At 39.4% G+C, this 16,171-nt stretch overlaps 1 protein-coding gene across 1 annotated transcript in view; it reads left to right on the top strand.

Annotated features, from left to right (window-relative positions):
* The window catches only part of LOC139710581 (cytidine monophosphate-N-acetylneuraminic acid hydroxylase-like), a 61,772-nt gene that overhangs the window by 29,966 nt on the left and 15,635 nt on the right, over window positions 1-16,171 (top strand). The window contains exon 11 of the mRNA XM_071622505.1: window positions 2,377-2,503. Within this exon, the coding sequence (XP_071478606.1) occupies window positions 2,377-2,503 (127 nt within the window). The remainder of the gene's footprint in view (window positions 1-2,376; window positions 2,504-16,171) is intronic.

Genomic DNA, 16,171 nt, shown 5'->3' with positions numbered 1-16,171 from the left:
ACATTGAGCAGCGCCAAGTACAAACTTCAGTTAACAGTATGAGGACGAGATGCCGGCTGGTCATTGAAGCGGACGGTGGACATATCAATTATCAAATACTTGACTGTATGCTCATGAAAAGAAAGAGATAGAAAAAATATGCAATAAACCATGCTTAAATGTTCAGAATCATGATTGATTGTTTGATTATTTGTGTAGAAGTCACTGCAAATCGCTAAAGTGCAACTTTTATTTCCATGCATTTTGACATAAAATGCATTTTTTCACACCAATAATAATATCTGGTGGCAATGGTTTGCCACTCATGTTATGAGTAATAAAATTCTTTATCCATTTCCGTTTGAATTCTGAAAATCGGTAAAATACTTTTTGAGATATATCCAAAAATGTTAGGGGGGAACTTACTTTTTTTGCTGAGTGTATATATATATATATATATATATATATATATATATATATATATAATATGCATTAATCATTACACATCAACTATTTTCTATCATGAGAGTAAAATAATCTGTCGAATATAAGTTCTCCTCAAATATGACAGTCATCGAACAATGCATCATTGTGTCTATTCTTTGCTTTTAATATGTCCGCCCTTTTGTAGTCTTTCTGGTATATGTACCATTCCCATCCGTGTAATATGCATATGTATATAGGCCTTATAAATGCAATTGTGTGTCGTTACTCATCATCACATGTATCTTGTTGATGTACGTTTATCGAAATCACTACAAATTTGTTTTGTTTATGCATTGAATATCATTTCTCCTGTTTATTTAATGGAAATGAAAATAAAGTTGAACTTGAACTTGATTATACATGTAGTTAAAATTAAATAAGGATGGGAATGGAAATGGAAGGTTCCACTAAATAGCAAAACTTGTACTATATGGGACCCTCAGAAAATGAATGCGAAAACGAATAATGAATTAAATTAATGAAACTACAACACATATAAAACAAAATCAAATAAACCAATGTCAACTGACAAGAAATCAAATTAGGAAGGAAAAAAAAAGGGGGGGAAAATGAAACTACAACACGTGCCATCGTGGACACAAGCAAACTGGATTCCATGATATAAGAGAAATAATAAAATACTACCTTGATTGAATATAATGCAAAGAATTGTGTACATGATAATACCGGTATAAGAATGCAGAAGAGCGGACATAAAAGAAGGAGAAAATACACACAATGGTAAACGATACTGCAACATCTGAGGACAGATTATTTTCCTCTAAAAAAATATGATTCATATATATATATATATATATATATATCAACACTTGAGAAAGGGCGGCGAGACGCTCGAAAATTTGTGTGAAGAAATAAACCGTTGGTGAATACAGCATGAACTTTGTTGCAGCTTTGTTACTTATCTTTTTATCTTGCCAACACGTGGACTACCTTATCAACATATATATATGTATATATATATATATATATATATATATATATATATATATAATATATACCGATGGACATATACCAAACGGATATAGTTGGTTTACAATGTTTTTACGTATTGAATATGCCGACGTCATACTGGATTCAAGTAATGAATGAATGAACAAATCGATTACAAACACTTCAAAATGACGAAGGAATAATCACACTGAAACCCTGATCACCTATATTATGAAATGCCCAACTTTGTCCAATACGTAATGTTGTTATCCAGAATGACGTTGCAGAGGTTTGTGCTCCTTCCTATATAAATCGGTCCACAGTTTCATCATCATTATTATTACCATTATCATTAGAGTTGTTCCATTTTGACTATCCGTCTTTCCAAGAACATGAATTAGCCCGGACTCCAAAATTTGTCTAATGAACTTAATGTAGGTCATAGTTTATGACGCCACAAACGACAATGATTAATTCTACATCACTTTTTTTCTCAGTGGGCCGTTTGGGCAATGCTCCGTGCTTGAAAATTTATACCATTGACTACATAGTCAGTGATTTAAAGATCTTGAAGGTCGAAATAAAATCCAAAGAGGGAGGGGGGGGGGGGGTTGGAAAATGCTATTTCATCCTGACCCCTGTGTATAACATCCATATCATATTTGCGCTGTTGAGTAATAGGGCCTTGCCTTTTTACATGTTTTACTGCTTCTGCATATCAAGAATTGATGTAAATGAAATTTGTCCTCCATTCGTTCATTATTGCAGTGTTAAAAGAGTAACGACAGGTAGATACGTGAGAAATTTGAGTACCATGGTAATTTTAGGTGGATGGCTTTTACTACTGTCAACAATCAAACTGCATGACAGAGAAAAAAATGACTACGTCACTAAGATTTTGGTAAAGTTTTCGATATTACCCTTCAGCACTTCAGTTTGTATTTTCTTTTTATTTTGTAGCTGGAATTTCACGAAATACGTGAATGCCGTGAATGACAACATTTCAAGCGAAATCTTCTCATACCCGGAATGGATCCATGCATACTACGAGTGGGTCGGGTTTCACGACTACGACCTCATCGTGAGAGTAAGTCGACTCTCTCATCTGGCAAATTTGGGGCTTTCCTGATTATATGTCAAACCGATATGCTCATAACTTGAGTTAACTTGAGTTATTTGAGTTTGAAGTCTATGAAAACAAGGAAACTAAATAAAGTAGTGCATAAATGAATATTTTTTTATAATAATTTCAAAATGTTTCTTGTTATGTATCGCGTATCATAGAAAATATTTATTTTTCTATTTGATGATGACCTTACAACAACAACAAATAATACTAATTTGAAAATGGCATTTATCTGTTTACTCTTCATAATGCATATAGACAGCAACACAATCTATCGCATGCTGTATATTATACTCAAAGGTGTAACGTCTCTCAATCTTTTCATTTTGTTTTTGAGTTGGAGCGCTCATTTATAAAATTTTCCTACGTCTCATGCTTGGTTTTCAATGTTCATGCCCTGGGGGTACAGTAGATGAGGTTGTCTCTGTCGGGTCTATTTGCCTTCTAATCTTTGAATTAGGGACAAGCCTACTGGAAAGAACACAGAAAGCTGCAGTGTGTTCATAGTGCGTTCACATAGTCGACTATTTGAAAACGCTCGAATTTAACAGTGTGGAGATGATTTCACACTGTGGTGTGGTTTTCACAGAGTGTTCACATAGTAGTGCTTTGTTTCACACTGTGAATTGAAGACTCACATTGTGTTTGGTCTGTTAAAACGTTCGAATTTAACAGTGTGAAGAGATTTCACATTGTGTTCACACTATGTATCTCACATTGTGGAACACTGTGTTCTTTCCAGCAGGGATATGTAAGCCATGGCTTGGAATTCTGTAAATTCACAGTAACCATACATCGGGCCTACTTTAATACTTTTTTTCCTGTGTATTTGTGTGTTGTTGTTGTTGTTTTTTTCTTTGGGGGGGGGGGGGTGTGGTTATAGTCTGAGAAATACATCGATATGAACATGAGAGACTCTCTTGAAATGTAGTTGCAACAACCAAAACGAAACCCCTCCCCCTCCCCCTCCCCCAAAAAACAAACAAACAAACAAACAAACAAAACAAAACAAGGAGAAACAGTTGGGTACTCTATGATTATACTCAGCCACAATCTCACAGCAGCTTTGTCATTCCTTTTTTTTTTTCTGTTAAGTTCTGGAAAAAATTTGTGCAAATCTTGTGTAGTTTCTAATCCGTAGAGGTAGAATACCACTTCGAATACAAGTTTCCCTGCAATTTTTATGTCCTGTCATAAATTTCTTTGAATGCGCGTATTGGTCTATTGTATTCGAATGAGACATATTTTGATACTATATCCTTTAACTGCCTGTTACGGCCCCCTTTTTTATAGATCAAACCTGAGGTGAAAGCTGAAATCTATAAAAAAAAAAAAGTATCTTCAGATTCTTATGGCAAATACCATTTTCAGGAACTGCAGCTGAACAGACCAGATTACCTGCAGGAGAAGTCACAAAATGTTTTGGACTTGTGGAAGTTTGACGCAGAGTCACACGACGGGGAGTACCGGACAAATTTTGAGATAAACACGTTTTAGCCAGAGAGCTAGCGACCACTCAATTTACCCCATGAAGCCCAAAAGGTTTGACCCCTCAGAGTTGCTGGGACCACCCTCCTCATTAACAAAATGCGCATCAGCCTGTTCCCCGAGGGTGGGTTCGGCCCCCAGGGACCCCCCTAAAAGGGCCCTTGGCGGGTGTAATTTACCCCATGGAGCCCATGGACCAAACTTGGTCTAAAAGAATGTCCTATGGATGTACATCATAAAAACATAAAAACTGACAAAATATTTGGTTGGGAAAGGGGTTGCCAGACCGGTAGTTTGCAGGCACAAACCCTTGCTGGTCGTGAATGAGTCTGCTCCAAGACTACACTGTCCCATAGGCCCTGTACTGTAGCGTCTCCAAACAGTCCGAGGGACAGTGCCAGTTGTTGGCGCAGACCCCTTTACTCCCAACAAGGGTTTGAACCTGCAAACTATATCATACCCGGTATATCCTGGGACCCAGGGTAGTTTGCAGGCACAAATTGACCTGGCACAATAGAACACACACACACACACACACACACACATACACACACGCACACACACGCGCACACACACGCACACACACGCGCACACACACGCACACATTTATGTTCGCACACGACTCCAAGTACATACTAGTACACAAAACATGTCACTTGAATTGGTAATCTAATTGTACAGCCACAGAACCTGCACATACTAACAGGTCAGACCTAATTAAAGATGTTCATACTTTTTGAATGTTTTACATGGATACTATCAATAAACCTTCAAGCAAGAACTCGAAAGCAAGATCTCAAACAAGATGTTGTTGTTATGTTTTACTGGCCACACAGCCTGCTTATCCTTTATTATGTTTCCATAGTATGTATGTCACAAATACTTTTTGGAATACATGCTGAAACAAGCCCTTTGTTGTCTTCCTTACAGTATGATGCATGACTTGATTTGTAATTGCCAGGGTTAATGGCAACTGAATTATAGGCATGAACTGCATTGTAACTGCATAACTATAATAGTATGTGACACCCTGAAAGTTGATTTTTTTTTTTTTTTGGGGGGGGGGGGGTTGTAGACAAAGTATCTCATAAATGAGTTGACATAAACGTTGATATAAAAGGCAACACAAGAACAATCATGTACCAATAGATGCTCTCAACATGCATGCTATAGTTAAAAGAAATCAAACTAGCATTTCATTCAGTTGGTAATTTGATTTTTCAATTTTGTGTGTAATGTCGAGGGTTAATGACATATGCTATCGTTGCAGTATGTGACACCAAAGATTGAGTTTTGTTTGTGTGGGGATGGGAAACTAAAGATGATTATAGAAATAAGGAGTTGACAAAAATGCTGATATAAAGAGAACACATCAAGTTAACACTCTCAACCTGCATGCTATAGTTTAATAGAGCTTAGCATTTCATTCAAGTGATAATTCAGTGTTTCAACTTGGTGTGTATTTACTAACCAGGGTCAATGGCAGTGTTTGCAGTATGTGATAAAAAAAAAATGAGTTTCATTTGTGTGGGGATGGGAATTATCATAAAGTTATAATGTATCTCCAGAAATATAAGTTATAATATACCTCCATTATAAAGTATCTCCATGAACAAAAAATCGACAAAAGTGCTGAAAATTAATAAGCGTTCTATAGTGAATCTTGTTATTTGAAGTTTCAAGGAAGTTCAGCAATACATCTTCATAGTTTATATAGAACACCATTATTATGTTCATTACTCTTATTAATTTGCAGATATTTGTCCAAGACTAAGAGGTGACACGCACTACTGATTATGAGAATGAATGGATATCATTTCTGAAACCATTTCTTCTTTTTTCATGTTATGCAGTTTATTCTGATTTGGAATTTATTAAAATCAAACAAAGGAAACATTGGCATAAATGTTGTAATCCTTGCCATTTTTCATACATAAAAGGTGATATCCATTAGCCAAAACATCAAAAAGTTATTTTTATGTTTTCAAAAAAAAAAAAATCATGTAAGGATTGAGACTTGGTTTTGCATTTTAAACGCAAAATCATTCATGAGAAAAAAGAAGTACTCCAAGCTATATCCAACTTTCTTTTGTTGACACGAACTTGTGCTTCTGTGGTTGGTCTGAAACTGAAATCTCTACCCACAACAAAGGGTTCATTTCAGCATTTTCTGAAAAGCTATGGTGTCTTATGAGGTGAATACATAATAAAGGATAAGTAGACGGTAGGGCCAGTATAACATAATACAACTTCACACAAATTCTAAATTCTCTGCAGTGTTCCTGCTTAAATGTCCATTGATAGCATTAATGTAAAACATTCAAAAAGTTTGAATTTCTTATAGGTCCGACATTTATTATACATGTGCAAGGTATCATGGCTGTAGAGACCTTTGAGACGTGTTTTGTGTAAAGGTATGTATCAGATACATGGAGGAATATGTGAACGTATGTGCGTGCGTGTGTGTGTATGTGTGTGTGTCTGTGTGTGTGTTCTATTGTGCCTGGTCAATTTGTGCCTGCAGACTACCCTGGGGCCCAGGATATACCGGGTAGTTTGCAGGGTCAAACCCTTGTTGAGAGTAAAGGGGTCTGCGCCAAGACTACTACATGCACTAAACTGGCACTGTCCCTCGGACTGTTGGAAGACGCTACAGTACAGGGCCTATGGGAAAGTGTGGTCTTGGCGCAGACTCATTCACGACCAACAAGGGTTTGTGCCTGCAAACTAGCGGTCTGGCAACCCCTTTCCCAACCAAATATTTTGTCAGTTTTAATGTTTTTATGATGTACACCCATAGGACATTCTTTTAGACCAAGTTTGGTCCATGGGCTGCACGAGGTAAATTACACCCGCCAAGGGCCCTTTTAGGGGGGTCCCTGGGGACCGAACCCACCCTCGGGGATCAGGCTGACTCGCATTTTAATAATGAGGAGGGTGGTCCCAGCAACTCTGAGGGGTCAAACCTTTTGGGCTTGATGGGACAAATTGAGTGGTCGCTAGCTCTCTGGCCATTTGGTCGAGGAGAATCGCTGAAGGTTACTGTACTCCACACGTCTCCGTAAGGGTGGGATTTCACGGAGCACGCGAACGATTTGCGAAGGACGCGAATGGCAAAATCCAGCATTCGTATTTTAGTCTGCAAAAGATCGCCAAACGAACGTGAGGGTTCGGAAGCGTCGTCAATTGTTCGCGAATGTCGTTTTTACTGCGGCGATGATTTCAAAAAAGTTTGAAATTTTTTGCGAACCTTTTCCGCACACTTCGTCGTGATTTGCTCGTGAATTGTTCTCGAAAGTGTCTTTAAAGCCTCGTCATATGCGCCAGACCTTCGCAAGACACGCGCGATGTTCGCAAAATGTTCGTGAAACCCCAAACAGACTCCGAAACTGGAGAATGTCTCGCGTATGTTACGCGAAATTTGCGAGGTTTTTCCGATCATTTTACGACGTAATCGCAAACTGTTCGCGTACCTTTTGAGACATTCTCGCGAACGTTTGGCGCACGTTTGGGGATGTATGACCTATATGTTTTCTACAAATAAAAATCGTACCATACATCTAAACATCAAACAATCATTAACAACTACAGTAAGAAAAGAAATTAAAGACTACCAAAGAAAAAGACATGTTTGATATACAAAAAAAAAAAAAAAACGCAGAATACACTTAATATTAATCTAAAGTATGCAAAATTTCATTTGAACTGTATATAGAGATTACGTGTTGGAGGAACTGCAAAAAAAAAATGAAATGCTTTACTAGTGGAGATAGGTCCTAGGGAAAAAAATGTAGGCAAGCACACGATAGAGAAATGAGAGAAAAAGAAAGGAGAATAGAGGAACGAAAAAAAAAATCAACTTAAGACAGCTTCCACCTCTCCTTGGGTACATTTTCTCCCATGATTATTGAACATTTTTCGTTGTTCGCATTTCCTTCGCGTGTTCTTCGTGTACGTAACATGCTGTACTTTAGCAATGATACATACGACCTTCGCACATACGTCGTGGAAACTTCGCGCAAATTGCGCAAGAATAGTTTTCGGCTTCATTGTCGGAACACATTCGGAGAAAAACTTTTCCGAATGTTGTATTTTGTCATTCGCGTCCTTCTCAAGTCGTTCGCGTGCTCCGTGAAATCCCACCCTAATGCATAAATTCACAATGATTAATCAAATTGAGTGGCGGGCAAGGACACAAAACCGAAACCTATAAAACAACGAGTATTTATATCGACTCACAAAAACGGATTTTAATAATTTAATCGCGTAACTGGATAATTTTACGTGAGAGACAAAACCTTCTGCAGGTTATAACGACGTACAGCAAAGAAAATGTGCTACAGACATCAGATCTGCTTATTAAATCATCTCATTTCATCTTGCATAACATATGTAAGACTTCTCTTCGAATCACTAACACATTCAGGGCTGATGCAGGAAACTAACTTTTATCTCCAAGGGAACTTGCCGTCAACGTAGATCTTTATACCAAGGTAAGTGGAAACCAGTGACAAGAAAGTGTATATTCACGCTTTTCGTACGAACAAAAATCTGATCGAATCGAATCAAATCATATCAAATCAAATCAGATCAAATCAAATCAAATCGTAATTACCAGCTGATGTTAAATTTTGTACAACATATATTACGGTAAACTACGAATGATTGTTCACCTTCATGGACATGTGGGTTGAGAGAATGCAGCAATATTAGTAGAACACATCAGTGAGAGTTTGAGGAAAATCCGACAATCCGTTCAAAAGTTATGAATTTTTAAAGTATCTGCTCAGTCATGGCTGGATGAGAAGACTACTATAGCTTGTGATGTCACATGAGTACAACGGTATAAAGAAAGTATAAAGAAAATTCACCTTATTTTCACTTTTCTCGCATAACAAAAGAACACTCGACTTCTCTCTTTCAGAAGGCAAGGGGAATAATATTATCCTTAACATACATCAGTAACAAGTCCGAGAAATGTGCACTTTTTTAAAGTAAAATTTTGTGAAATTCTCTTTTTATTTTCATTATATCGTTGTACGCATGTGACATCACACACTGTAGTAGTCTTCTCATCCAGCAGCAATTGCGCAGATACTTAAAAAAATTATAACTTTTTAACGGATTGTCGGATTTTCCTCAAACTTTCACTGATGTGTTCTACTAATATTGTTGCATTCACTCAATCCACATGTAGAGAGAATGGAATGCTACTATGGAATTAGGGGAACTGTTCTTCAATGGTTCTGCTCCTATTTGAAGAACAGAATGCATACAGTTCAGATAAAAGATGCCTTTTCGGAAACCGGCAGTGACAAACTAGGGGTTCCTCAAGGATCCGTCATCGCGCCCCTTTACTTTACGATGTATACAGCACCAATAAATGACATCATAAGAGCTCATGATGTGAATGTAATGCTCTATGCAGATAATACTCAAATGTACATAATGTTTAAGAACACCGAGCGTGAAGAGTCTTTGGAAAGATTAAACGCCTGTATTGCTGATGTCAGAGCTTGGGCAATGAAGAACAAGTTGTCTCTGCATGATGTCAAAACGGAAGTGATCCATTTCACATCAAAGTTTTGTTCTCAACCCAACCCTTTGAATGCCTGTGTTGGTGATGGTCAAATCAACCCTGTGCCTCATGCACTGTCATGCTAGGAATTTGGGGTCGTCTTTGATCAGGACATCAGTATGAAGGAACATATAAAAACTGTCTGGAAATCGGCTATGGCAGCAATCAGATGCATCAGTCAAGTCAGAGGTTTCCTCACAAATAAAGCTACACTCACTCTGGTTCATGCATTTGTCACCAGCCGGATAGACTCCTGCAACAGCTTGTTGTATGGCATTCCTTCTACCGACATCTACCGCATGCAGATGCTGCAGAACATCGCAGCCAGGCTTGTCACTCGAACTCCTCGTCAGCAAAGTATAACCCATACCCTAAAAAGGATTACACTGGCTACCTGTTGACAAACGTATAATGTTCAAACTCATATTCCTGACCTACAAGGCACAACATAGTTCTTCCCCAACATATCTGCAGGGGCGTCACCAGCTTTTTTTCAAGGGGGGTGCGTTTTGACACTAAATGTTTATGAGATTTTTTGGACAGACATCTGTAATATAGGAAGCTCTCAATCCCTAGACTTTTACTGTTTTTTTTAGGGAAACCAAGCGGGGAAAGGGCACCGGCGTAGCTAGGATTTCATCTTGGGGGGAGGGGGAGTGGGGGGGGGGGGTGTTAGTATGCGAAGGAGCGAGCAAGGGTGGGGGGAGGGTGTGGAAGTGCCGGATGGGCTTGTACCCCCTATAAATGGATTATGGAATGACGGTGTGAAACGACAACTGGCAGCGATTTCAGGAGAATGGCATAACGACTACATGCGAGCGAGCGGAGCGAGCGAGCTTGAATATTTTGTCATTTTACAGTCCAAAAACTGCCGTTTGTAGCCATATTTTTTTGCTTTGTAAATTAAGGGGAGGGGGGCGCACCAGGCGCAACTACTGGCAATTACTGGCAGCAACATCAGGCGAATGGCATAAAAATTAAATGCGAGCGAGCAAAGAGAGTGAGCTTGGAAATTTTGACATTTTACAGTCAAAAAACTGCCATTTGGAGCCATATTTTTTCGCTTTGGAAATAAAGGAGGGGTTGGGGGCGCAACGGGCGCAACTGCCGGTAATTACTGGCAGCAACATCAGGAGAATTGCATAACAATTAATGCGAGCGAGCGAGCGAGCTTGAAAATTTTGACATTTTACAGTCCCAAAACTGCCGTTTGTAGCCATATTTTTTTGCTTGAGAAATTAAGGGGGGGGGGAGCACCGGGCGCAACTGCTGGCAATTACTGGCAGCACCATCCGGTGAATGGCATAAAATTTAAATGCGAGCGAGCGAAGAGAGCGAGTTTGAAAATTTTGACACTTTACAGTCCAAAAACTGCAATTTGGAGCCATTATTTTTTCGCTTTAGAAATAAAGGGGGGGGGGGAGCACCGGACGCAACTGGTGGCAATAACTGGCAGCAACATCAGGAGAACTGCATAACAATTAAATGCGAACGAGCTTGAAAATTTTGACATTTTGCAGTAAAAAAAACAAACAAACTGCTGTTTGTAGCTATATTTCTTCGCTTTAGAATCTAAGGGGGCGCATCGGGCGCAACTGCTGGCAAATACTGGCAGCAATATCAGGAGAGCATAATGACTACATTCGAGCGAGCGGAACGAGCGAGCTTGAAAATGTTACATTTTACAGCCCAAAAACTGCCGTTCTTAGCCATATTTTTTTCGCGTTGGAAATTAAGAGGGAGGTGCACCGGGCGGAACTGCTGACAATTACTGGCAGCAACATCAGGTGAATTGCATAACGATGAAATGTGAGCGAGCGAAGAGAACGAGCATGAAAATTTTACATTTTACAGTCCAAAAACTGCCGTTCTTAACCATATTTTTTCGCTTTGGAAACAAGGAAAAGTAGAAATTACGCGGTGCGTAATATATGTCCCCGCCGGAAGTAGCATTTAGTAGCAAAATGTACAATATAGGTAAAAAGATGAAGGTCAAAGGTCAAAGAAGTCAAAGGTCAAAATTCTATGTAGAAGTTCTGAAGCCCTCACCTAGTGCCATCACATAAAGCAAACGGAATCGAAATCGGGTTAGAAATGGCGAAGGAGTAGCATTTTGTAGCCAATGTACAATATAGGTAAAAAAATCAAGGTCAAAGGTCAAAGAAGTCAAAGGTCAAAATTCTGTGTAGAAGTTTTGAAGCCCTCACCTAGTGCCCTCACATAAAGCAAACAGAATCAAAATCGGGTTAGAAATGGCGAAGGAGTAGCATTTGGTAGCAAAATGAACAATACAGGTTAAAAATCAAGGTCAAAGGTCAAAGAAGTCAAAGGTCAAAATTTGTGTAGAAGTTTTGAAGCCCTCACCTAGTGCCATCACTTAAAGCAAACGGAATTGAAATCGGGTTACAAATGGCGAAGGAGTAGCATTTTGTAGCAAAATGTACAATATAGGTCAAAAATCAAGGTCAAAGGTCAAAGAAGTCAAAGGTCAAAATTCTGTGTAGAAGTTTTGAAGCCCTCACCTAGTGCCATCATATAAAGCAAACGGAATCAAAATCGGGTTAGAAATGGCGAAGGAGTAGCATTTTGAAGCAAAATGTACAATATAGGTCAAAGGTCAAGGTCAAAGGTCACAACTGAAATTCTGTATAGAAGTTTCAAAGCTCCCATGTAGTGCTATCATATAAAGCAAACAGAATCAAAATCGGGTTAGAAATGGCGAAGGAGTAGCATTTTGAACATTTTGATCACACACGGACGCACACACGGACGGACACACGGACGGACGGACACACGGACACACACACGTACGGAGCCCGTTTCATAGTCCCCTGCTCGAACTCGTTCGGCGGGGACAATTAAGGGGGGAGGGGCACCGGGCGGAACTGCTGGCAATTACTGGCAGCAACATCAGGTGAATTGCATAACGATGAAATGCGAGCGAGCGAAGAGAGCGAGCTTGAAAATTTTACATATTACAGTCCAAAAACTGCCGTTCTTAGCCATATTTTTTCGCTTTGGAAATTAAGGGGGGGGGGGGAGTGGCACCGGGGGAACTGCTGGCAATTACTGGCAGCAACATCAGGTGAATTGCATAGCGATGAAATGCGAGCGAGCGAAGAGAGCGAACTTAAAAATTTTACATTTTACAGTCCAAAAACTGCCGTTCTTAGCCATATTTTTTCGCTTTGGAAATTAAGGGGGCGCACCGGGCTCAACTGCAGGCAATTACTGGCAGGAACATCGGGTGAATTGCATAACGATTAAATGCGAGCGAGCGAAGAGAGCGAGCGTGAAAATTTTGACATTTTACAGTAAAAAAAAACCAAAAACTGCCGTTCTTAGCTATATATTTTCGCTTTGGAAATTAAGGGGGGGGGGGGGCGCACCGGGCGCAACTCACTAACTGCTGACAATTACTGGCAGTAACATCAGAAGAATGGCATAAAGATTAAATGCGAGCGAGCTTGAAAATTTTGACATTCTGTACAGTCCCAAAACTGCTATTTGAAGCTATAGCTTTTTTGCTTTCCAAATTAAGGGGGAGCACCGGGCGCAACTGCTGGCAATTACTGGCAGCAATATCAGGAGAATTTAAATGCGAGCGAGCTTGAAAATTTTGACATTTTACAGTCCCCAAACTGCCGTTTGTAGCTATATTTTTTCGCTTTGGAAATTAAAGGACAAGTTCACCTTCATAGACATGTGGGTTTAGTGAACGCAGCAGTATTAGTAGAACACATCAGTAAGAGTTTGAGGAAAATCGGACAATCCGTTAAAAAGTTATGAATTTTTAAAATTTCTGCTTACTCAAGGCTGGATGAGAAGACTACTTTAGCTTGTGATGTCACATGAGTACAACCATACAAAGAAAGATTAAAGAGAATTCAACATATTTTCACTTTTCTCGCACAACAAAAGAACACTTGACTTCTCTCTTTCAGAAGGCAGGGGGAATAATATTACCCTTAACATATGTCAGTAACAAGTCGAAGAAATGTGCACTCTTTTCAAAAAGTAAAGTTTTGTGAAATTCTCTTTTTATTTTCTTTATGTCGTTGTACGCAAATGACATCATACACTGCAGTAGTCTTCTCATCCAGCAGTGACTGTGCAGATACTTAAAATATTTGTAACTTTTGAACAGATTGTCCGATCTGCCCCAAACTTTCACTAATGTGTTCTACTAATATTGCTGCATTCACTCAACCCATATGTCTATGAAGGTGAACTTGTCCTTTAAGGGGGGCGCACCAGGAGCAACTGCCGGCAATTACTGGCAGCAACTTCAGGAAAATGGCATTACGACTAAATGCGAGCGAGCGGAGCGAGCGAGCTTGAAAATTTTGACATTTTACTGTCCAAAAACTGCCGTTTTAAGCTAAATTATTTTTTTTCGCTTTGGAAATCAAAGGGGGGAGGGATGCCCGGTGCACCCCTCTCCCTGGATCCGCCACTGGTAGTGTGGGTTTATGTTCATGACTGGGGGAGGTATGACCAGCGAGGTGGCGTCGAAGTGACCAAGCGGGGGAAGGATGTCCAAAATCTGCACTTTAGAGCATCCCCTAAACTAATTGTGCGTGTTTGTTTGTGTTTGTGTATTATATACATGGAAAAGTTAGGAATCAGCCCAGGTCAAGTCTTTTTATTGGCAATGCAAGACATCTTATATAGACTAGTATGTAAAGCAACGCTGCAAAATCAATGATCTAGCTTTGATATTACGAAGCGTAAGGTACAAAGGTGTACATTCTACATCACATTGCGCAACATTGTAGCGACTCTTCGTTCGGATGTTCGGAGTACACTGCGCACATCCTGCTTATATGCAGAATGCCAACCAGGAATCACGCTGAATCACAATCTTTTGTCAGGTCCGGGCTTTTTGAACAATGTTTCACACTATATACCTATTTAATTATGGTAAAAAGAAAGTCATAGAAAAATATCTTATTTCTTGATCACCCTTTCATTCAAAAGCAGTTTACTAACACTTGAATTACTATTTCGGTAAGTCTTTTTTTTTTTTACCAGCGGATTGCGAGGGGGGCGCACCCCCCTCCGTAGTTAAGCCACTGCTTTTGGGTGAAATAATTGGACAGATTTCTTGAATTCTAACAAAAAATCAAGAAAATCGCGGGAATTATGATTATGTGGGGTGGGGCAAATGGTGCGCTTGCCTTCTAATACTTTTATGGGGGCAACATTTTTGTTTTCTTTCAAAAGCAAGAAAATCTTCTCATTTCGGGAATTATTAATTATCGGGGGGGGGGGACAAAATTAAAATATGCCTGCCCCTCCATTGTTTTTACGGGGGTACTTTTTGTTTTTCTGTCAAAAAAAAAAAGATAAGAAAATCTTCTCGTCTCTGGAATTATGGAGGGGTGGGCAAAATGATTCGCGTGCCCCTCCATTTTTTTTTTTTTTAATGAGGCTAAGGCTCGCTCTTGGGCTGGCAATATGGATTGGTCAGAAGCAACGTACATAGACCCTACATACTTGTAAGTAGGACACGTACATGCAAACGTGTATATAAGTGCTCCGTATCGTACGGATGTACAGTACGGTCGATAAATAGTAAACACTGTAGAATACTAGTAGATATGTATAAAATCAGTGCTGCCAGAACCAGGGGTGCGAATTGTTTTTGTCGACAATTTTTTTTTTTTTTTTTTTTTTGGTCCCTGGTGCAAAATATAAAAAAGAAATAGAAAAGAACAATTATTTAGCGTCCGGCGTTGAGGTCGCTCGCAGACAGATTTTTTTTTTTTTTTTTTTTTTTTTTTTTTTTTTTTTTTTTTAGGATCTGAAGGGGGGTGCGTTCGCACCCAACGCACCCCCCCCCCCCCCCCCCCTGGTGACGCCCATGTATCTGGCAGATTTGCTCAAGCAGTATCACCCTCCTCGCAACCTTCGCTCAAGCATCCAAGCGCTTCTTCACATTCCCAGAACCAACACTTCATATTACGGGGGCAGATCTTTTGCAGTTGCTGGACCTACTCTTTGGAACAATCTACCACCCAAAAAAAAAAAATTCGATGTGCACCCAGTTTTGCAAATTTCAAATCCGGTCTTACAACTCACTTTTTCGTCTTCCTTGATAAACATTCATTAATCCTTTTGTTAATTATTGCATTTATAATGTTGAGTGTTACATTAAGTTAGTCATTTGTTTGTATGTTGTATCTGAAATGTACAGCGCATAGAGAAGCACGTGCTTATTATGTGCTTTATAAATGTAGTAGTATTATTATGTACATGAAGGTGAACTTGTCCCTTAATTCCATGCGGATACGCTAGTTATTATCGAAGCATAGGAATTTTGCTCGTAAAGGAATAGTGGTCGACCGCATGAAAAGTTTGGGCAGAAGGTGCTATAATCCAAAGGGGGAGCCATATATTCCCAAACGGTCACTTTTAAGCACAATAAGGTACAACTTGATCTCATTTTATCGATGCTGCATGAAAGAATTGACATATTTTTTCAAGGACTGTCTGAGTTTCTGTGGCTTTTGAAATATTTGACCTCTACAGGTCAGTGGACTCAAGAGGCGGCTGACCTT

This window comes from Diadema antillarum, unplaced genomic scaffold (assembly GCF_040938485.1).
Source record: "Diadema antillarum isolate AM-2024a unplaced genomic scaffold, OU_Dant_1.0 seq00001545_RagTag, whole genome shotgun sequence".
NCBI classification, from domain to species: domain Eukaryota; kingdom Metazoa; phylum Echinodermata; class Echinoidea; order Diadematoida; family Diadematidae; genus Diadema; species Diadema antillarum.
The sequence above is the reverse complement of the archived record's forward strand: the minus strand, read 5'-3'. Positions and strand labels throughout refer to the sequence as shown.